This window comes from Lithobates pipiens, unplaced genomic scaffold (genome assembly GCF_037356315.1).
Source record: "Lithobates pipiens isolate NorthernLeopardFrog02 unplaced genomic scaffold, aLitPip1_a1.2 Scaffold_25, whole genome shotgun sequence".
NCBI lineage: Eukaryota > Metazoa > Chordata > Amphibia > Anura > Ranidae > Lithobates > Lithobates pipiens.
The window spans coordinates 222,776,120-222,798,629 of record NW_027507787.1 but is presented as its reverse complement, the minus strand read 5'-3'; the positions used below and the strand labels follow the sequence as shown (position 1 = coordinate 222,798,629).

Here is a 22,510-nt window from a genome sequence, read left to right as displayed (position 1 = left end):
GCTCCCAGGCTCGTAATAGAGGTGGCTTGCCTGAGAACAGGCACCGTCCTTTTAAATACTTTTTATTCCTTCTTTGCCGTGTAATTGGGCCAAAATCAGGGGAAAAAATACTAAAATTCCTGAGTCCCAACTTTGTTTTTCTTTTTCCTTTCCTTCCCCTTTCCTTCTTTCCTCTTCCTTCTTCTAACAGTTTCTACTTTGGAGTCAGCTTGCTGTAATTACGCTATTGAACTTCAGATTTGCAGACGTTGTCTGCCAAAGCTATTAGTACTCTCGGTTAAAGATGAACTGTACACTAGGATACCGTCCCTTTAATTCACTTCAGAAAACCATGAAGAAAGGAAAGGAATAAGAGAGGGAGAGAGGGGGGGATACTGGGGCCAATCAACACAATTGGGACAGGTAGACGCAGCGAGATTTTCATACAGGTGCAGACAAGTTTTCCAAACAGGAGCCATAAGCCAGACCCTTATATGTTTATCCCGCCATTTTCAGGGAACGGGATCTACATTACCCGGTTAACTGCTTCTTTCTTTAAAGGCTTCAGCAAAACCATATCTCTTGAACCATACCACAGTCTATCCGGTATTACTTTTGTCAGTAAACACATTTCATCACAGTTGAAGATTAAGCAATAAGGAACGATCTGACCTTATCTTCCCCTCCTCTGTGTCCTCACTAAGGAGAACGGGGATCGTTGCGGGTTCACTGGAATTCCGGTGCGGGCTCCGCTGTCTCTAAGAGAGAGTCTCCGGTCTTACCACTCGTTCGGCTGCTCTCCTCCCGCTCTCCCGCCCTGCTCACACCAACGCGGGAGATTGTTCGGGCTGAGCAGCAAAGCGGCCCCTTATCCGTCATTCGGCGCTGTTCGCTGACGTCGATCTCGGGGGGGGGGGACGGAGCTGGAGATCGGCGCGGCTGATCGGTTCTCACGCCGGGGCAGAGCACCCTCTCACTGCGCTCGCCTCCGGCTCTCTCCTCGGGGCCTCCACCATCTCCCACGAGGACGCCGCAGTCAGGCCCCTCCCCTCACCTCTCTCACATCCGCCCCATCACCTCGCTCTTCAACTCCACTGTGTCGCTTTAACTGACAATTGCACGGTCGTGCGACGTGGCTCCCAAACAAAATTGGCATCTTTTTTTCCCACAAATAGAGCTTTCTTTTGGTAGTATTTGATCACCTCTGCGGTTTTAAAAAATATTGATTTTTTTTTCAAAATTGTCGCTCTATTTTTGTTTATGGCACAAAAAAGTGCTATAAACAAAAATAGAGAGACAATTTTGAAAAAAAATCAATATTTTTTACTTTTTGCTATAATAAATATCCCCCAAAAATATATAAAAAAATATTTTTTCCTCAGTTTTCTACATATTTTTGGTTAAAAAAAAATCACAATAAGCGTTTACTGATTGGTTTGCGCAAAAGTTATAGCCTCTACAAAATAGGGGATGGTTTTATGACATTTTTATTAATAATTTTTTTTTTTTTACTAGTACTACTTTTTTACGGCGATCAGCGATTTTTATTGTGACTGCGACATTATGGCAGACACGTCAGACAATTTTGACATATTTTTGGGACCATTGGCATTAATACAGCGATCAGCGCGATTAAAAATGCACTGATTACTGTAAAAATGTCACTGGCAGTGAAGGGGTTAACACTAGGGGGGAGTGTAGGGGTTAAGTTTGACCTAATGTGTTTTTTTACTGTAGGGGGCGTGGCTTGGTGTGTGACATCACTGATCGTCTTTCCCTATGACCAGGAACAGACGATCAGTGACAAGCTCACTAGGAAGCATGGGGAGAGGTTTGTTTACATTTACCTCTCCCCGTTCTTCAGCTCTGTGGGTCCCGCGGCCATGGTCATGGATCTCAGGACCAGGTCGTGAGTGTGTCGGCATGAGCGCGACCCACGGCTGGGCTCTTAAAGGGCAACGTACCTGTACGTGCTTGTGCCCAGCCGTGCCATTCTACCGATTGTATATCGGCATGAGGCGGTCCTTAAGTGGTTAAGAATGATCATAGCAGCAGTTCTGTCCCTAGATCGCTCTTATAGGCGACGGGAAGGGACATCCGCCCCCCGCCAGAGAAAGAATCGGGCAGCGCCAGATGACGACGATAGAGATTTCCGGTAACCAGATGGTCACCAGTCATCTTTATGACCGTCTGAGGCCCGGGTACCACGTTATGACATCATTGACCGGGTTCCCGGAAGTAAACAAAGCGCCAATCGCGGATCTCAGCATGAGATCAGTGAATTTTATATCTCGATCTCATGCTTTCCAGCCTGGAGGAGAGATGTGAGGTCTTGCTGATCCCGCATCTCTCCATAAGGAGGACCTGTCACAATAGATTCCTATTACAAGGGATGTTTACATTCCTTGTAATGGGAATAAAAGTGATGAAAAAAATAAAAAAAAGTGTAAAAATAAAAAAACGCCCCTGTGGTAGCTCGGGTTCAGAAGTGAACACACACACATAAGCCCCACCTATATATGTAAACGCCGTTCTAACCACACGTGAGGTATCACCGTGTGTGTTAGAGCACGTGCAACAATTCTAGCACTATACATCCTCTGTGACTCTAAACTAGTAACCTGTACAAATTTTCAAAGCGTCGCCTATGGAGGTTTTTAGGTACAGAAGTTTGGCGCCATTCCATGAGTGTGCGTAATTTTAAAGCGTGACATGTTGGGTATATACTCAGCATAACATCGTCTTTCACATTATACAAAAAATTGGGCTAACTTTACTGTTTTGTTATTTTTATAATTCATGAAACCGCTTTTTGTTTTTTTGTTTTTAAAAAAAAAGGAGGTTGAAAAATGATTACGCAAATACCGTGCACGATAAACCGCCATTTTATTCCCTAGGGTCCCAGGACCGCCTCCTGCACATTTACGTTGGCAGAATGGCATGGCCGGGCACATCAACGTACAGGTACGTTGCTCTTTAAGTGCCCAGCCGTGGGTCACGCACTCGCTACCCGGTCCTGAGCTCCGTGGCCGCGGGACCCGATCGCTGCTGGTGTCCCGCGATCGGGTCACAGAGCTGAAGAACGAGCAGAGGTCTGTGTAAACAAACCTCTCCCTGTGCTTCCTAGTGTGGCTGTCACCGATCGTCTGTTCCCTGTTATAGGGAAAGACAATCGGTGACATCACATGCCAAGCCACGCCCCAACAGTAAAAAAACACACACGTCACACTTAACCCCTCCCCGCCCCCTAGTGGTTATCTGCTTCACTGGCAGTGTCATTTACACAGGAATCACTGCATTTAAATAGCACTGATTGCTGTATAAATGACAATGGTCCCAATAATGTGTCAAAAATGTCCGATGTGTCCGCCATAATGTCGCAGTCACAATAAAAATCGCTGATCGCCGCCATTACTAGTAAAAAAAAAAAAAATATTAATAAAAATGCTATAAAACCATCCCCTATTTTGTAAACACTAAAACTTTTGCGCAAACCAATCAATAATCGCTAATTGCGATTTTATTTTTAATTTTTTTTTTTTTAACCAAAAATATGTAAACAATATGTATTGGCCTAAACTGAGGGGGGAAAAAATTATATATTTTTTGGGGATATTTATTATAGCAAAAAGTAAAAAATATTGCATTTTTTTTTCAAAATTGTCGCTCTATTTTTGTTTATAGCGCAAAAAATGAAAACCGCAGGGGTGATCAAATACCACCAAAAGAAAGCTCTATTTGTGGGGAAAAAAAGGACTAGAGGTCGACCGATATGGGTTTTTCTCTGGCCGATGCCGATATTTAGAAATCATGGCGGCCGATAGCCGATATATGATGCCGATTTTTTTGGGCCGATATGTTAGGCCGATTTTATTTTATTTATTTATTTTTTTCCTTTTTTATTTATTATTTTTTTTTTTTTTAATCCCCCTTGATCTAACACACCTTTCCCATTGGGGCGTTTTTCAGGCGCTTTTGGGCTAAAAATAGCCCCTGTAAAGTGCCTGCAAAATGGCTCCCCTGCAGTCTGTGTGAAAGACAGAGCGCTTTCACACTGAGGCGATGCGCTGGCAGGATCTTAAAAAAAAAGTCCTGCAAGCAGCACGTTTGGAGTGGTGTATACCGCTCCTCCACCACTCCTGCCTATTGATATGAATGGGCACCACTGCCGAAGCGCATGCAATGCGATTTGGCAGCGGTGCTTCATGGGCGCATTTAACCTCTTCCTTGGCCGCTAGCTGGGTTATATGTGCCCCACTAGCAGCCAAATAGCACCACTAAAATGATGGTAAAGAGCCGCTAAAACTTGCGTTTTACCATCAACGCCTGCCCGCTCCAGTGTGAAAGCGGCCTTCATAAGTGATACAGAAAATTTCTTACATTTAAACATTTATTAAACAAAACAAACCGCCAATCAGTTTACTTGTATGTATGATTTAGATTAAAAAAAAAAAACCTATGTATTAAATAAAAACAGGTAGTCAAAACTTTTGGACGAAAAAAAAAAAATGGGCTAACTTTACTGTTTTTATTTTATTTTTAAATAGTGTATTTTTTTGCCAAAAAAATGCATTTGAAAGACCTCTGTGCAAATGCCGTGTGACATAAAATATTGCAACAACCGCTATTTTATTCCCTAGGATCTCTGCTAAAAAAATATATATAATTTTTGGGGGGTCTAAGTGATTTTCTGGCAGAAAATACAGGATTTTTACTTGTAAGCAACAAGTGTCAGAAAAGATTTAGTCTTTAAATGGTTAAACTGAGAACTTCTACACACAGAGATGACTTCATTCATTCAGTGTAAACATTGTATCTTTTAGTTCTTTTCTTGGCAGTCTGCCCAGAGAGGAGGAAAGTGTTGCTATGACAACTCAGACAACTTACACTGACTTCTTACAGAAGTCATTTCAAAGTCCCGCTGTAGTTCTAAATCGGCTTTTTACCAGCACAATCGGCCGATGCCGATTATTTAAAAAACGGCAAATATCGGCCGATATATCGGTCGACCTCTAAAAAGGACGGCAATTTTGTTTGGGAGCCACGTTGCACGACCGCGCAATTGTCAGTTAAAGCGACACAGTGCCGAATCGCAAAAAAGGGCTTGGTCCTTTGGCTGCAAATTGGTCCGGGGCTGAAGTGGTTAAAGAAATGATTGAAATATATTACTCTATGTGTAACGCATCTGTTTTAAAATATATGAATTTCACTTTTTGAATTGAATTACTGAAATTAACTTTTTGATGATATTCTAATTTTATGAGATCCACCTGTATGAGGTTTACACAGCAGAAGGAATGTGCAACGTAGCAATGCCCGATCACACAGGTATTGATTGTACAACCATCGGAAGCAATTCTCTTGTGTATTTCAGGGATACAGAGGGATCACGTGTTTCATAGTGCCTAGGGACACTGAAGGATTTCACATTGGAAAGAAAGAGGATAAAATGGGACTCAGAGCATCATCAACCTGCAGCCTGTCATTTGATAATGTGAAGGTATGATGACCTTTTTGTGGAGTTGTGAATCCTTTATTGAAATGGGTTCTGCGAACAAATCATAGTAAATCGGATCTTCACAGCAAGGGAAAGCAGTTTTATAAATTAAAGTGTAACTCCAACCAAAATTATTTTTATTTTTAAATCTTCAATAGCGTGGGGAAGATTTACAACCAGTGAAAGGGTTTTTATTTATTTTTTTTGTTTCCCCCTTGGTAATATTTCCACTCCCTTTATGACCCCCAAAGCATAGCAAGAAATGGATATTCTAACAAACACACTTTCACCATTTAAGCCCTGGTTCACATTGATGGGATTTGGCATGCAACTCTCATGCCAAATCGGCGGAAATGGCAGCGTCCGAATCTGTGCGCCATCGCCATACCGATTGCCAAAAGTAGTTTCTGTTCTACTTTTGGCGATTTTTGGGGGTGCAATTTCCATTGACCTCTGTGCAGGAACCCCCACAGATAGTTACATAGTTAGTAAGGTTGAATAAAGACACCAGTCCATCCAGTTCAACCTGAGTGAGTGTCTACAATTGTCCCTATCCCTGTACATTGCACACTCACATCGGTCCCTATTCTCAACGAGTAGTGTCGTGGTTGGGATTTGAACCAGCGACCCTTTTTACTGCTAGGTGAGACTGAACGGGGAGATGCTGATGTAAACAGCATCTCCCCGTTCTGCCTAGCTACAAGTGACACTGATCTCTGCTCCTTCAACAAGACATAGCCCAGCCCCCCACAGTTAGTAACATGCCCCTAGGACACACTTTACCCCTACACTGCCACCCCCTGGTTAACCCCTTCACTGCCAGTGTCATTTACATAGGAATCAGTGCATTTCATAGTTACATAGTTAGTAAGGTTGAATAAAGACACCAGTCCATCCAGTTCAACCTGAGTGAGTGTCTACAATTGTCCCTATCCCTGTACATTGCACACTCACATCAGTCCCTACCCCTCAAGGAGTAGTGTCATGGTTGGGATTTGAACCAGTGACCTTTTTTACTGCTAGGTGCTAACCACTACACCACTGTGCCACCCACAGATGTCTCTGATATCTCCCCCAAAGTCAGGACTGACATGCGGGAATGAAATTGTGCGATTTCAGCTGAACTCGCACAATTTCATTCCCACAGTCAGTGTGAACCAGAGCTAAAGGATTTTTAATTGTGTTCATCCAGTCTTGTGATTAACTCCCCTCAACAACACTGTATAGGCCGACGATGACTAAACCTGTAAAAGAGGAGATGCCCATAGAATTTCTTCTGCCTTCTTATCTGAATCTACTGATCATCCTGAGTGGACTTTTCAATGACGTTATAACCTCTGCTCATTCAGGTTGAATTGTGGAAGTGACTTGAACAGAACCAATCTGAGCAAAGTTTTTGTTTGTTTTTTTTGTTTTTTTTCCCTTTAAAAAATAACAAACATGTTATACTTACCTGCTCTATTGCAGTGGATTTGCACAGAGCAGCCCAGATCCTCCTCTTCTCGGGTCCCTCTTCTGTGCTCCTGGCCCCTCCCTCCTGTTCAGTGGCCCCACAGCATGCAGCTTGCTATGGGGGCACCTGAGCTGAGTCACAACTCCCTGTGTCCATTCAGACACGGAGCCCCGCTCTGGCTCGCCCCCTCTCTCCTCTGATTGGCTAGCTGACTTTGACAGCAGCGGGAGCCAATGGCACTGCTGCTCTGTCTCAGCCAATCAGGAACAGCTGAGAAATTTGTGGACATCGCTGGAGGGGAAGCTCAGCTAAGTATGGGGGGGGGGGGTTGAGGGGAACTGCTGCACACAGACTTTTTATCTTAATGCATAGAATGCATTAAAGTGGTCGTATACCCAAATTTGACATTTTTACCTACAGGTAAGACTATAATAAGGCTTACCTGTAGGTAAAATGAATATCTCCTAAACCTGTACGGTTTAGGAGATATTCCCTTTGCATGCAGCTGCTGATGTCAGCGGCGCATGCGCTCTGAATGCCAGGCTGAAGAGAGAGAGAGAGAGAGGGAGGGAAGAAAACTCCCACACATGCGCGGGAGTGACGTCTACAAGGCTCCGGCCACTCCCGGCGCCGGAGCCAGGAACCCAGAAGACACACCGAGGGCAAGATGTCGGCGTGGACCGGGCTCCGATATGGGGGCTTTGTTCTGAGATAAGCATTTCATAATGAGCTAGTATATGCTGCATACTAGCTCATGCCAGGGTTTTTTTTTTTTTTTTTAAATGTGTGGGTATACAACCGCTTTAAGATTAAAAAAGAAAAAAAAACCTGACTTTACAACCCCCTTTAAAGCATTATCTCTGGCGTGTTCTCCCACAGTAATTCTTTTCCACCACTAGATGTCACCAGTCTACCAGGTTGAATGCGATCCAGCCGTAATTCAACTCACTTTCTGGGAGTATGTCATTCAGCCACCTTGGGCTAACAGGAGAATGCACCATGTTATTATATGGCACCATTCTCTGAAGCATTCAGCATGCATTACGATTTAAAAAAAAAAAAGGGTGCAGGGTTGCTGCAAGGTGGAATGGGGACTGGATGAGTATGGGGGGGGGGGGGGGGGGTAAACTGGACTAGGGCGTTCATTTAAGAGCAGCTGTCATCTACATCTCTATGTACAGTTAATCTTGTGCTGTGTTTTATACAGGTTCCAGAGTCCAGTGTCCTCGGCCAGGTTGGACAAGGTTACAAATATGCTATAGGAATGCTGAATGAAGGCCGGATTGGAATTGCTGCCCAGGTGATACAACAGGACCAGTGTGCTGAAATGTCACAAACAGAACTCTTCTGCAGTTTCGATCATGAGAACACTGCTGTTTTCTCTCTTTTTTTTTTTTTTTGTAATTAGTAGTTATCACATGGCCTGCTATTGTGTAATTTTACAGTCCGTTTTAATAATATTGTAAATGGAGAAATAAGTAGTTCACAATATATCTTACTGCAATTTTGTCAATATTCTCATGAGGTAAGAACCTACTGAAATCTGTGATAAGGTCAGGAGAATCCTGATTGGCTGTCTCTGCTTCCAGAATATTGCTTTTGATATTACTAGGTCACTAATGGCAAACCTTGGAACTACATTTCCCATGATGCTCAACTACACTACAGAGTACAAGAGCATCATGGGTCAGGAAGGGGGTAAAATCTTCCGGGGCTGAAGCGGTTAAAGCAGATTAAACAGCACAGTGCTTGTGCTATGTAATCTGCCCCCCTCTAAACTGTAAAAAAAAAACCTCCCTGATTCCTCTACTTCCTGCATCCCCCCTCTCTGCACTGACAATGAAAATCAGGGCTGCTGAGCCCTGCCCATCGTTGTCAGCATACGTCCCTCCATCATCCGCAGCCCTGCTCTGTTCTCCTCTCTCCCTCTCACCCCCTCCTCCCTGCCTGTCAGCTCCGCGTCTCTGTCTCTGCCCACTGCCGCTATCAGTAAAATTAAAACTTTGAAATGGTCATTGCCAGCCCCTCTTAGGGCCTGGCATAGCACACTTCATATTCTTTTATAAAAACGATGCTTGTAAATACCTGTTTAGAGCGATTTTCAGGCTGGTCACATGACTCTCGGTGGGATTTCAGGGCTACTGCAGGAGGGACTGAGCAGCCATGTGACCTCCCCATCTGATATCAGAGTGAGTTCTCGGCCCCTCCTGCAGAAGCCATACATTGGAGCTGTACAGCGGCTGCAAGTCATGTGACCGGCCTGAAGACAGCTCTAAACAGGTATTTAGAAGCCTAATTTTTATAGAAGACTTACACAGTGTGCTATGCCAGGCTCTATTAGAGCGACTGATATAGACTTGCTTATATGGGTTAACAACCACTTTAAATCCATGAGCGGAATCTTCAAATAGTTAAATCAGATAACATATGATGCCGGTCAGGGACATTTTCCTAAACTGTTAGGTCTCATGCACACTGGAAATGATAGAAATACTGGTAGCGATAGCTGTAGAATGAGTTTTGCAATGTTTTTGCAGCAGCGTTTTTCTGCGTTTTTTTTTTTTTTATAGCAAAACTATATTGCCACAAAAGCTTGAGGCTCCAAAACGCTCATAAACACCAAACAGCCGCTGAAAAACTCCTCTTCAGACAAAGTAGTTCTGGGGGGGGGGGGGGGGGGTTCAGCTTGAAAACACAGCTGCCAAAAAACGCTGATAACAGCCTATGTGTGCATAGACACAAAGGATAACAGCTGTAAAAACACCCCATGTGCATGAGACCTTATAGCTAAAGCATCTAGTGCAGCGGTTCTCAACTCCTGTTCTCAGGGCCCGCTAACAGGCCAGGTTTGTAAGATAACTGAAATACATTGCAGGTGATATCATTTGCTGCTCAGTGATTGCAGTATTCTAGTCTGCATCTCCCCCAAGGTAATACATAAAATCTGGCCTGTTAGTGGGCCCTGAGGACAGGGTTGATGACCACTACTTTAGATCAAAAGGGATGAACTTCGGTCTGAGGACAAGAGTTGAGAACCACTGATCTAGTGCAATGGTTTCCCCATCATTTACCATCCAATGTCCTCTCCTACTGGTATCATATCACGCATTTACCATGCACAAGAAAAAGAAGATGGTTGACTTACCAAGGGTCTTCAAGCATCATTATGTAGTTCTATGCCTGTAATAACTGGCCAGTATGGTATACTGGTAAAATATTTAGGAAAAAATCCAAATCCACATTCTTTGCATATTATATAAGAAAATATTAATGTATATACCGTATCATCAGTCTGACAGGATACTTCCCTGAAAGCCATTAACTATGTATGGGGAAAAATGGAAAAAGGGGAGGGACAAAGATGTGTCCCCAGAAGGCAATTAACGGGAGAATCAACCAATCAATTGAAGCACTTCTAATATTTAAGGAGCCTATGGTGGTCAGAACATTTCATAATTAGATTGTTTGTCTACCATTTTTTTCTGGGGTGTGATTCCCAGTGGGGAGAGCCGGGTGTCTAGTGCTTTTTAACATTTTATCTCTACAGTGTATTTATTATCTTTGAATTGTTGCATTGTAGGAATGTTATCCACTTGGGGTGTATTTTCCTTTTCACCCTGGCTGGATTAGTCGGTGATTTTGTATTTCACCAATAAAGCTTTATAAAATTTTTATTAATACCGTGGTTGATTCTCCCATTGATTGCCTTCTGGGGACACCTTTGTCCCTCCCCTTTTTTTCTTTTTTCCATGGTATACAGACGTTGACTATTTTTCCTATAGTTGCATTGTCATGAAATACCTATGCTTATGAAGAAGTTAAAATGTATGTCGGGGGGGAAACAAACACATAATACACCATTTTCTTAAGTATTGTCTGTTTAAAAATGATGCACACGAAGTACAGAAAAATACCTGCTGATCAGCCAGAAATCCAGTAAGCTCCTAAGGGCTCTTTCATACAGACCTGTCCATGTACTGGGACCGCTCTGCTCAGCGGGGGATCTCCGTGGAGCAGGAAGATGACACTGTGCAGGGACGGACCTGTCAGAGTGCCGTTCTCCCCTATGGGGGATCGGATGATGGCGGACCGTAGTGTCTGTCACCCGATTCGCAGACGGATGGAAAAATAGGTTTTTCCTCCGTCGCACTTTTTTGGAGCGGGACGGATGTCAGCGGACATGTCACCACTGACATCCATCCCCCCATAGACCTCTATGGAGCATCCGTTCAGGTCTGCCTAAAAAACTGACAGGCGGACCTGAATGGATCATCGGTGTGAAAGGGGCCTAACTTCCTATTTGAGCCAACAACAAGCACTGTTGCCAGCCCTGCCCAATACTCCTCTGCTCAACTACAGAACACCTCCTCTTCTCACCTCCAAGGGGGTAAGTGCAATCGTACCTGCAGCGTAGTAAAACTAGGTGAGGCCAACAATACAGCTTAGGATTTAAATGCAGTAGAGACATAGGAGCTGATTTACAAAAACTGGAGAGTGCAAAACCTAGTGCAGCTCTGCAGAGAAACCAATCAGCTTCCAGGATTTTTGTCAAAGCTTAATTGAACAAGCTGAAGTTAGAAGCTGATTGGCTACCATGCACAGCTGCACCAGATTTTGCACTCTCTCCAGTTTTAGTAAATCAACCCCACTGTGTTGTCGGCTTAAAAAAAAAAAGAAAGTTAGGAGCTCTAGATTTCTGCACTTGCAAACATGGGGAATGTTTTTTTTTATTTTATTTTTTTAATTTAGCTCAGGCATAAGTGTAGCATTAACCATACATTTAACATTGCTGCTCCATAAAGGTCTGGTATTTCTAAATGATTATTTCTCTTGATTTTCTATTGCTTTCAGAGATGATATGATAGTTTCTATGACAAGTAATAAATAATTATCTGATGTTTACCTCTTTTGTGTGTTGCAGATGCTGGGCTTGGCTCAGGGCTGTTTTGATCAAACCATCCCATACACCAAGCAGAGGATCCAGTTTGGGAAGAGGATATTTGACTTTCAGGTATGGCATAATTAATACGGTTTTCATATGCATCCTATCTATAACAAAGGTGAGCAGCTGTTTTATCTTGGGGCAAGTGTGCCTTTTTCTAGGACACTAGCTGATAGGTTGTTGCTGTTCTGGAATCCCACATTCCTATCCCAGGAAAACCCTATAGGGCAGTGATGGTGGTGGCAGTGATGGTGAACCTTGGCACCCCAGATGTTTTGGAACTACATTTACCATGATGCTCATGCACTCTGCAGTGTAGATGAGCATCATTGGAAATGTAGTTCCAAAACATCTGGGGTGCCAAGGTTCGCCATCACTGCTATAGGGCTGTGGTCATATTGATGGATATTGTATTCCCTGAGATTGATTATGGCTCCCTCATTTAGGGCCTCCTACTTTAACTTGGCAATTCTAAGCACAGGCAGCAAAATATCTGCACTTCCCTAGATGAGTTGTCTGGCAGGCTTTACTTTAAAGTGGAGTTCCACCCATAAAAAAAAAAAAAAAAAACATTAATGTGCATAAAAAAAAAAAACATTTAGAGAAATTTTTTTTTTTTTTTTACTCCCCTCTTGCCTGTTGCTTGGGGGTCCTTCGTAATCTCCCTCCTTCAGTACCTGGGCTCCTGACGTCACTTCCCTTGGCGCAGGAAGTGTGCCTAGGGAAATTTTAAAACCATTTATCATTTTCCTTCCACTTCACAATTATGTGCCACTTTGTGTTGGTCTATCACATAAAATCCCAATAAAATACATTTAAATTTTTGGTTGTAACATGACAAAATGTGAATCCCAGAGTGTCATCAGATCTAGTGTGCCCATTGGAAGATTTTGCCTTTATTACTTTTCTGATGTCAATCCAAAATTTGGATTTTCTTTCACTTTCAATAATAACAGGAAACGGGGCAGATACAATTCCTTAAAGTGGAGTTCCACCCTTTTCCTTTAAATGACGCCTTTAACCACTTCCCGACCAGCGCACGACGATGTACGTCGACAGCATGGCACGGGCAGGCATATTGGCATACATGTACGTCCAATATTCGTTGCCGCCGTGCCATCGGGAGCGCGCCGCCGGCGGCGCGCTCCCGCGCTGGTCGGGACCTCCGTGAGTCCGGTCGCGGGACCCGCGGACTCGATCGCCGCGGGCATCCCCGCGATCGTCTCACGGAGCGGCGGAATGGAGGAAATGCTGTATAAACAACATTTTCTCATTCTGCCTAGCAACTAGTGACGCTGATCTCTGCTCCATGTGATTGGAGCAGAGATCAGTGTACACTAAATGAAAGCCCAACCCCCCCACAGTTAGTAACACACCCCTAGGAACACTTAACCCCTACACTGCCACCCACAGGTTAACCCTTTCACTGCCAGTGTCATTTACACAGGAATCACTGCATTTATATAGCAGTGATTACTGTATAAATGACAATGGTCCCAAAAATGTGTCAAAAATGTCCGATGGGTCCCCGACAATGTTGCAGTCACAATAAAAATCGCAGATCGCCGCCATTACTAGTAAAAAAAAAAAGTAATAAAAAATTATTAATAAAAATGCTATAAAACTATCCCTATTTTGTAAACGCTATAACTTTTGCGCAAACCAATCAATAATCGCTTATTGCGATTTTTTTTACCAAAAATATGTAGAAGAATACGTATCGGCCTAAATTGAGGGAAAAAAATGTTTTTTTATATATTTTTGGGGGATATTTATTATAACAAAAAGTTAAAAATAATGCGTTTTTTTCAAAATTGTCGCTCTATTTTTGTTTATAGCGCAAAAAATAAAGACCGCAGGGGTGATCAAATACCACCAAAAGAAAGCTCTATTTGTGGGAAAAAAAGGACGTCGATTTTGTTTGGGAGCCACGTCGCACGACCGCGCAATTGTCAGTTAAAGCGACGCAGTGCCGAATCGCAAAAAGTGGTCTGGTCTTTGACCAGCAAATTGGTCCGGTCTGAAAGTGGTTAAACAAATATTTGGAGGAAAAACATTTTTTTATACTTACCCTAAATGCCCTGTTGCTATCCAGTCCTCCTAATCTGCCACTTCCTGGTCCGCGGAGCTCTTCGAGACTTCCTCCCTCGCCTGTGCTGCAGGGAAATGATGACATCATTTCCCAGGAGTCTGTGGCCAGCACTGAGCTTGGGTCTTTGTCTTGTTATCTACGTTTGTCATAACGGGAAGGGGACCTTCCTCCGTCGCCGCCCATTGTTATGGCAACTTTACAAACAATCGGTGGTACAGCCACCGTTGAATAGCGCATGCGCGAAATCGAGAGGTGCTTGCTGGTTACCCAGCATGCACCTCTCCATGCATCTTCCAGGAAGAGAACGCGATTGGGCTTCACACTCCCACATTAATAATGGAAACGCCACCAACGGAAGATTGCATTATTACAGTAAGGATTATATATCTTTTAATAATATATTAAGAACATTGTATACTCTTATTTAAATTACGTTAAAAATAATACTAGGATTAAAAAATAAAATAAAAAATTATCACCGGAACTCTGCTTTAATGTTAGCAGAGATGTCAATAAAAACCTAATGTGTGTTCTAATTCCTCTCCACTCCATCCAAAACTAAAAAAAAAAAGTTTTTGCCTTTTTAGTTACACGTTAAGCTGATATCAGTTAACAATACTCCTACTTCATGCAATGCCCCAATTCCTCTTCACAGGCAACGTTTTAAAGAGATTAAATAAAAACAAATTGGTATGAAAGGATTCAAATTTGAGGAGACTCTGTGATCACTACTCTCCAAACATATACATACAATCCTGTGGCAATAATAAACATAAAGTAAACCTTGTGTAACCCCACGTAAAAAGGTCCACATTAAAGTGGGAGTAAACTCTCATGCATGACTTTTATCTATAGGTAAGGCTTGTCTATTTACTATACCTATATCTCCTAAACGTGCACCGTTTAGTAGATATTTGCTTTGAAGCGGTCGTTGATGTCATTGGTGTATGCACTCTGAAGGTACGGCATATCGTGCCATTCCTTCAGAGTCCTGTGCCATGGAGTCATTGCGGCCCCGGCCACTCACACAGCCGGAGTCTGCAAACCCCGGAAGGAAGACTGGGTGAAGATGGAAGCGCTCTCTCTTAAGCAGCTCTAAACATTTAAAATGGAAGAGATAAGGACTCCAACTGTGTAATACTGTAAAAGCCACATTATTTAAAACAAAGCTAAAATGCTACTCATAAGCCTCTCATAAATCCGGCTCATATCAAATGCACTGTGCTGCCAGACCCACTAAAGCTGGTATACAGGCCGAGTAGATCAGCGTCTCTCCCAGTCTTCTGCTGTGTAACTTTCGGTGATTTCACTTCCGGTTATCGTGCAGCCAATGACTGATGCGTTTCGTCCTTACAACTTCCTCAAATGTCTGAAGAAAACGTGAAAGTCATGACTGGTCTTAAGCACAAATCTTAACAATAAGTTTTAAGCACATGCTTAAGGGTCGTGTTGATGGCATTTGTTTGAGACACTTCTGGGATTATTCAGAATTCATTAACGGGTGACCTGCACCTGTTTCTAGTGGGTTTTGCATTATAACGGAAAATTTATGTCAAATACTTACCGTAATTTTCCTTTCCTGATGGACTCCATGGCAGCCTACGTGTGGGTTTAGTCCCGCCTCCATTACCCTATAAGACGACACTCCCATAAATCTTTGCTCCCTGCCACAGGCCGTGTTCGGTAACTATCCTACTCCAGCCATTTGGGAGGGAACTCCTGCTGCCATGGAGTCCATCAGGAAAGGAAAATTACGGTAAGTATTTGACATAAATTTTCCGTTTTCCTGACAGACTCCATGGCAGCCTACGTGTGGGAAATAACTCGCCAAGACACACCCGGGTGGGCAAAAATGCTGCTTAACAAAGATTTATTTGACACCGTCAACTGACAAAACTTTAACACCAAAATCAACTGAGGATAAAGCCGCTGGCTCAACACAATAATGAGACATAAAGGTGTGAATGGAAGACCACGAGGCTGCCCTGCATATCACGTCAGGGGCCACATGGCGAGAAGCCGCCCACGAGGTCGAAAGACTTCTGGTTGAATGTGCCGTCACCGCCTGAGGAGGAGCCAAGCCCTTATCTCTGTATGCCCACTGGATTGCTTGAACTATCCATGCAGCGATTGCCCTGACTGATGCTCTAGTGCCCTTGTTCTTACCACAGAACAGAACGAACAGGAAGTCCGACTGCCGGAATGGAGCTGTAGCTTCCAAGTAGAGCTTTAAAGAGCTTCCAACGTCAAGAGGATGAATATCTGAGGAATCCGAGGATCTGAATAGGGGTAGAGAGATTTCTTGATTATTATGAAAGACTGAAGTGACTTTAGGGTTTGACCCTAACATTGGAACTAGGACCACTCTATCCGGAAAAAAGGTTAGAAAAGGCTCCTTGGCTCCCAGAGCTTGAATTTCCGAAACTCGTTTCGCTGAGGTGACCGCCACCAGGAACGCGGTTTTCAAGGTAAGTTCTCGGATGGAGAGATCCGTACTGAGCAGAGAAAAGAAGTCCAGGACTAGAGGAAGATCCCATTTGGGGAATCTGGGTTTCCTTTGGGGTCTCAATCTTACTGCTCCCTTGAAAAACTGCTGAATGAGGGCGTGGCTGGCCCACTGAACCCCTGTAAAAGCGGAAATAGCTGAAACTTGAACCCGAAGGGAGCTAACTGATAAAGGTAAGTCCAAGCCAGATTGCAGGAACCCCAACACATCTTGAACCGTGGGTGAAACATAGGAACTGGTTCTGGAGGACACAAAATAAACAAACTTGGCCCAGATTCGTTCATACACCTTATTAGTGCTCCTTCTCCTTGCACTTAGGAGAGTGGGAATGGCTTCCTTAGGACACCCTAGAGCTTCCAGCCTTCCCCTCTCAAGAACCAGACCTTCAACCGGAGCTGAGCCGGACATGGATGGAGAACCGACCCTTGGGAGAGAAGGTCCCGTCTGGACGGAAGAGGAACCGGGTCCCGAAAGCTGAGGAGAGATAGGAGAGGGAACCGGGGCCTGTTGGGCCAATACGGAATTATTGCCAATACTTCCACTCCTTCCCATCTGAGTCTCTTCAGGAATTGGAAGATGATTGGCGTTGGGGGAAAAGCATATGCCTTGTGAAATCGCCACTGCTCTGTTAGGGCATCTATCCCGAAGGCCTGCGGATCCTTGAACCTCGAATAGAACTTTGTTAGCTTCTTGTTGAAACGAGAGGCAAAAAGGTCCACTTCTGGAGACATCCCCAGGGATAGAACCCACTGAAACACCTCTTCGTGAAGGGTCCATTCGTTGTTGTCCAAGTGGACTCGTGAAAGAAAGTCCGCCTGGACATTGAGAACTCCGGGTACATAGGCTGCTGTTAGGTTGGACAGGTTCCTCTGAGCCCAATGCATTATTGGCTCCACTTCCTTCAGCAAAGACCGACTTCTGGTGCCCCCTTGCTTCCTCACGTATGCGACCGCAGACGTATTGTCCAGCCTGAGGACTACGGATGCACCCACTATCAGATGTGGAAACGCCAACAGCGCTAGGAAGGCTGCTCGTAGTTCCAACACATTCGACACTATTCCCCGAGAGGGAAAGTCCCAAACGCCCTGGGCCACTTCCGAAAGACAATGTGCCCCCCAGCCTTTGTTGCTGGCATCTGATGTTACTGAGATCCATTTGATTGGTAGAAGAGAGTGACAATTCAGTAGATTCTCCCGACGAAGCCACCAAAGGAGGGAACCTCTCATGGTCTGAGTAACTACGATGGACTGAGCCTTTTCTCCCGACCATTGATGGAGAAACCCCACCTGAAAGGGGCACATCCTCCATTGTGCCCACTTCACCATGGGTATAGTAGACACCATGGTGCCTATGATCTTTAGGCAGTGAAGAGCACTGAGACGAGAAGAGGAGAGAGCTAGGTGGATCCTGTCTCGAATTACTGCAATTTTCTCCTCGGGCAGAGAGATGGTACCTCTTGCTGTGTTGAACAGAGCACCGAGGAACACGAGAGACTGCGTAGGAACCAACTGGCTCTTCTCTAAATTCAGGAGCCAACCGAATTCTTCGAGGGTTGCGATGACTTGATCCCTGTGGCTCAAGAGACAATCCTTGTCCTGAGCGAGAAGAAGCAGATCGTCTAGATAATGATGAATCCGGATCTTTCTGATTCTCAACAAGGCTACGACTGCCAGAAGGACTTTCGAGAAAGTGCGAGGAGAGGTTGACAGACCGAAAGGAAGGCAAGTAAACTGAAAATGGAACTGGCCAATGGAAAAACGGAGAAACTGTTGGAACTCTGCAGCCACTGGGACGTGAAAATAGGCGTCTTTGAGGTCTATTGAGACAAGCCAGTCCCCTGGCTGCACTGATTGTTGGATCGTGGACAGCGTTTCCATTTTGAACTTCTCCTTTTTTATGTAGTGATTTAGACGCGTTAGGTCTATTACGGGTCTCCAAGTGCCGTTCTTCTTCTGGACCAGGAAGAGAGGTGAATACATTCCCCTGCCGCGCTGGACATCTGGAACAGGAATAGCGGCGCCTTGATCCAACAAAGATTTTATGTAAGCTAGAAGAATTTGCCTTTTTTCTTCTGACTTTGGAATGGATGTGGGAACAAACTTGAGTTTGGGTACACTGCTGAATGTCCACGTGTGTCCGGAAGAGACCGTCTTGACGGTCCAAAAATCCTGGATCAAGGCCGCCCAAACGTGTCGAAAGTGGAACAAACGTGCTCCTACCCGAACCGCCTGGACGGGCTTGATCTCAAAAGGACTTAGTCGGCTCCTTCTCCCCCATTGAACTGCCTTTCGCAGACTTCTTGAGAGATGTCTGTCTGGACCTCCAAGATCTAGAAAATTCACGTCCAGGCCTGTAAGTGCGCGCCTCCCTAGCACGATCATGAGCCTGCTTCCTAGGGAACGATCTTCTTTGACCCTGCAGGCGTCTATCCTGAGGAAGGAACCCCGACTTACCTCCAGTGGCTCGAGTTATGGCACTATCCAGCTTATTGCCAAAAAGGGAAGAACCATCAAAAGGAATACGGCACCAAACCTGCTTAGAAGCGGGATCGGCTAACCAAGGACGGAGCCAAAGGGCACGCTTGGCAGTTACAGAGGAGAGCATAACTCGAGCCACCAGACGGATAATGTCGATCGAGGCCTCTCCCAGGAAAGCTGAAGCTAGTCTCAATTCCTGAATGGGAGAACTCCTGGCCAGATCTTCGGAAACATTTCTGAGTGAATCATCAACATTATTGGACCAAACTTCCATTGCTCTAGACAGAGCCGCTACAGCCAAGGCCGGCTTGCAGGCCATCCCGGCCGTAAGGTAGATCCGCTTTAGGTCAGAATCAATTTTTCTATCCAAAGCGTCCTTAAAAGAGACTGTGTCTTCCAGGGGAAGGGTAACATGTCTGCCCAATCGCATTACTGCTGCGTCCACTAGAGGAGGAGACTCCAAATTCTTAACTTCTTCTTCCTTGAAGGGATAAAGTCTCTGGATTTTAGAAAGAAGAGAATTCTTTTTCTCTACCTTGCTCCACTCATCTGAAATCACTTCTCCCAGTTCCGAGAGGAAGGGGAAACTAATACGTTCTTTCTTCAATTGTTTGAAAAATTTTCTTTGTTTTGCCGGGGCCACTACCGGCTCTTCCCAGCTCAGTGTTTCCTTAATGGCTTTGACCAAAGGAGGGAGCAGGGCAAAGTCAAAACCTGAACCAGACTCTTCCTCTTCAGACTCACTCTCTGAAAGGACAGCAGATGGATGGCTAGGCAGCGAGGAATCCCAAGTGTCCTGGGCCTGAGCATCCCTCCCTGGAGACCTTGGAGACTCTATGGGAGACAACTGGGGGGCTTCAAACTTCTTAAGACTGTCCTTAACCAATCTTTCCACCATAGACCTTAGCTGTTGGTCAGAGTCACTCCTTTCACCCGTCGCTTTGATATAACAGGCATCACAAAGGGACTTGTCAGCAGGAACCTGCGTCTTGCACCCCCAGCATACACCTTCAGCTACGTGACTTGGGTGAGCTGATGAAGGGCGGGAAGATTCCCGGCTACGGAGACTGGTTCTCGCAGGAGAATCATGTCGTCTGGACCTGGAAGAGGAATGCCGGCGGTGGGACTTAGACGAGTCACTTCCTCGGTGAGAACTTCGCCGTTGAGTAGACCTAGAAGGGCTGTAGAACAAACCAGCAGCGTTAGTGGAACATTCCCTAATGTTCCACTGCTTCCCCCCCCCCCCCGGTAGGTAACCCCAAAAGAAGTACCTTCTCCGAGAGGGCTGGCCACTAGCAAGCGGTGAGGCATCCCCAGGATCCATAGGGCTGGAGAAAGAAACAGCCTAATTTAAAACACAGAAACAACAGGAGGCAGAGGAAAAACTGAACTGATCCCAAAAAGACACATACCTTAACACTAAAGAACAGAGCTCAGGAATGAAGTTGCAGGCTTACAAACATCCCAGGCATACTATCAGCTGTTTTCTGTTTTTAAATTCGCCGCCGAAGTGACGTCACGATTTTCGTCACTAAAACGCTAGTGCGCATGCGCGAAGCCCGCATCGCGCATGCGCGAACCAAGCCTCGTCTTCGCTCCGGTCTCGCGCATGCGCAGAACGACCGAGCGGCGAAACCAGGAAGTAACTGGGCGGCTGGAACGCACGGAAACCAGCCGCCCGAACAACCAGATACACCGCACGGCGCTGTATGGGGGAAACAAAGGGACACTGCAAACCTGCAAAGAAAAGATACAACAAACAAATACAGGCTGCCATGGAAAGAAAACGGCTCACCACTCCAGAAGACGGACACCAGCCGAGGTAGGTCCCCACACACGCCGGACTTCAAGAGAGGAGGAGGGGGGGACGTTGGGGGCGAACAGTCACCTGCTAGTAGCAAGGTTTCATGACTCAAACGCGGTTTCACCTGTCAGTGACTAGGCATACACCTCTTCAGCGCCTCTTCCACATGCCCCTTTTCCATACTCCGCTAGTAGCTAGAGCTTATCGGAAATCTGCGACTTCCAAGTCGCACGGCCGGTCCGTAACGTAGAAAAAAGTAAGTCTTCAGGGTAAAAAGACACATGTTAGGTCCTATGGAGGAGGACAAAAAAAGAACACGGCCTGTGGCAGGGAGCAAAGATTTATGGGAGTGTCGTCCTATAGGGTAATGGAGGCGGGACTAAACCCACACGTAGGCTGCCATGGAGTCTGTCAGGAAAATATAATATAGGAATGCAAACAAAAGCCCATCATTACATGCCTTTATTTATCAGCCATCCGTATGGAGGCGTAAATGGTCCTATCTGCATTTCATGACTATTTACTGGAGCAGCCCTTATTAAAGGGACAGTAAGCATTTGAAATTACTACACCATATTGGGATTTGTTTGTTTGTCTGGCTTCCCACTTTCATGCAGACTATTGTTGAGCACCAGACATGAAAGAATAATGCACCGGTAACTCGTTTTTTTTTTTCTTTGCAGGGTATGCAGCATCAGATCTCACACGTGGCCACACAGCTGGAGGCAGCCCGACTACTTACTTACAATGCAGCCAGGCTGAGGGAAGCTGGAAGACCCTTTAAAAAGGAGGCCTGCATGGCTAAGTACTTTGTCTCGGAGGTAAAGCTGCACCATATATAAGTACGGTACCCTGGGGGTCAGTTTATAAACAAGCCTACCTCTAACTCCTATTGGCAAATGCAGAGGCGTTCAGTCTATGACACCTGACTTCCTGTTTATAATAAGGGCTTGGCTGTCTTAACATTTCAAAGTCCGCACTAAGCAATGATGCTAAAAGTGTAACTAAAGGCAAACACTTTTAGTTTGGGATAGAGTGGAGAGGGATTAGAATACATGTCAATTGCTGTCTGTGCCACTGTTAGGGATATTCATTCTCTATATTATTTGTCCTGTTTACCCTTATCGTCGAAAGTAAAAGAAAATCCCAAATTTTGGGTTGTCCCCAGAACAGGAATAGAGGGGAAATCTCCCTATGGCCACATTAGTTCTGGTGACACTCCGAGAATCTCACTATGTAGGGACTTCATCTCACTTCCTGTTGAGGCTGAGGTAAAGGGAAATCTCCGCTATGGGGCACCGATGGCAACAAAAACGGACAGGGGTCATAACCCTCCCTTACTCTATCCAAAATAGAATGCCTGTAGTTCCACTTTCAAGTGGAACTTTAGGTTTAAGAAAAAAAAAAAATATTAAAATGCGTGAGCAGGGGAGTTCAAAGTGTGAAAAAAACGAGAATTTAGAAATATGTTATACCTAACTCCTCTGTGCAGTTGGTTTTGCACAGGGCAGCCCGATCCTCCTTCTCTCAGGTCCCTTTTTGCTTCTCCTGGCCCTTCCCTCCTATTGAGTGCCCCCCACAGTAAGCAGCTTCCTATGGGGGCACTGAAGCCGAGTCACAGCTCCGTATGTCCATTCAGACATGGAGCCCCGACATCTCTCTCCCTCGATTAGCAGACTGACTTTGACAGTTGCGGGAGCCAATGGTGCCACTGCTGTGTCTCACCCAATCAGGAGAGGGGTCCTGGATAGCCTAGACCA

At 45.0% G+C, this 22,510-nt stretch overlaps 1 protein-coding gene across 1 annotated transcript in view; it reads left to right on the top strand.

The window, feature by feature from the left end:
* ACADSB (acyl-CoA dehydrogenase short/branched chain) overlaps positions 1 to 22,510 on the top strand; it is a 69,650-nt gene that overhangs the window by 23,691 nt on the left and 23,449 nt on the right. Inside the window, exons 6-9 of the mRNA XM_077455581.1 lie at positions 5,354 to 5,479; positions 8,137 to 8,229; positions 11,851 to 11,940; positions 21,434 to 21,571. Coding sequence (XP_077311707.1) covers positions 5,354 to 5,479; positions 8,137 to 8,229; positions 11,851 to 11,940; positions 21,434 to 21,571 — 447 coding nt within the window. The remainder of the gene's footprint in view (positions 1 to 5,353; positions 5,480 to 8,136; positions 8,230 to 11,850; positions 11,941 to 21,433; positions 21,572 to 22,510) is intronic.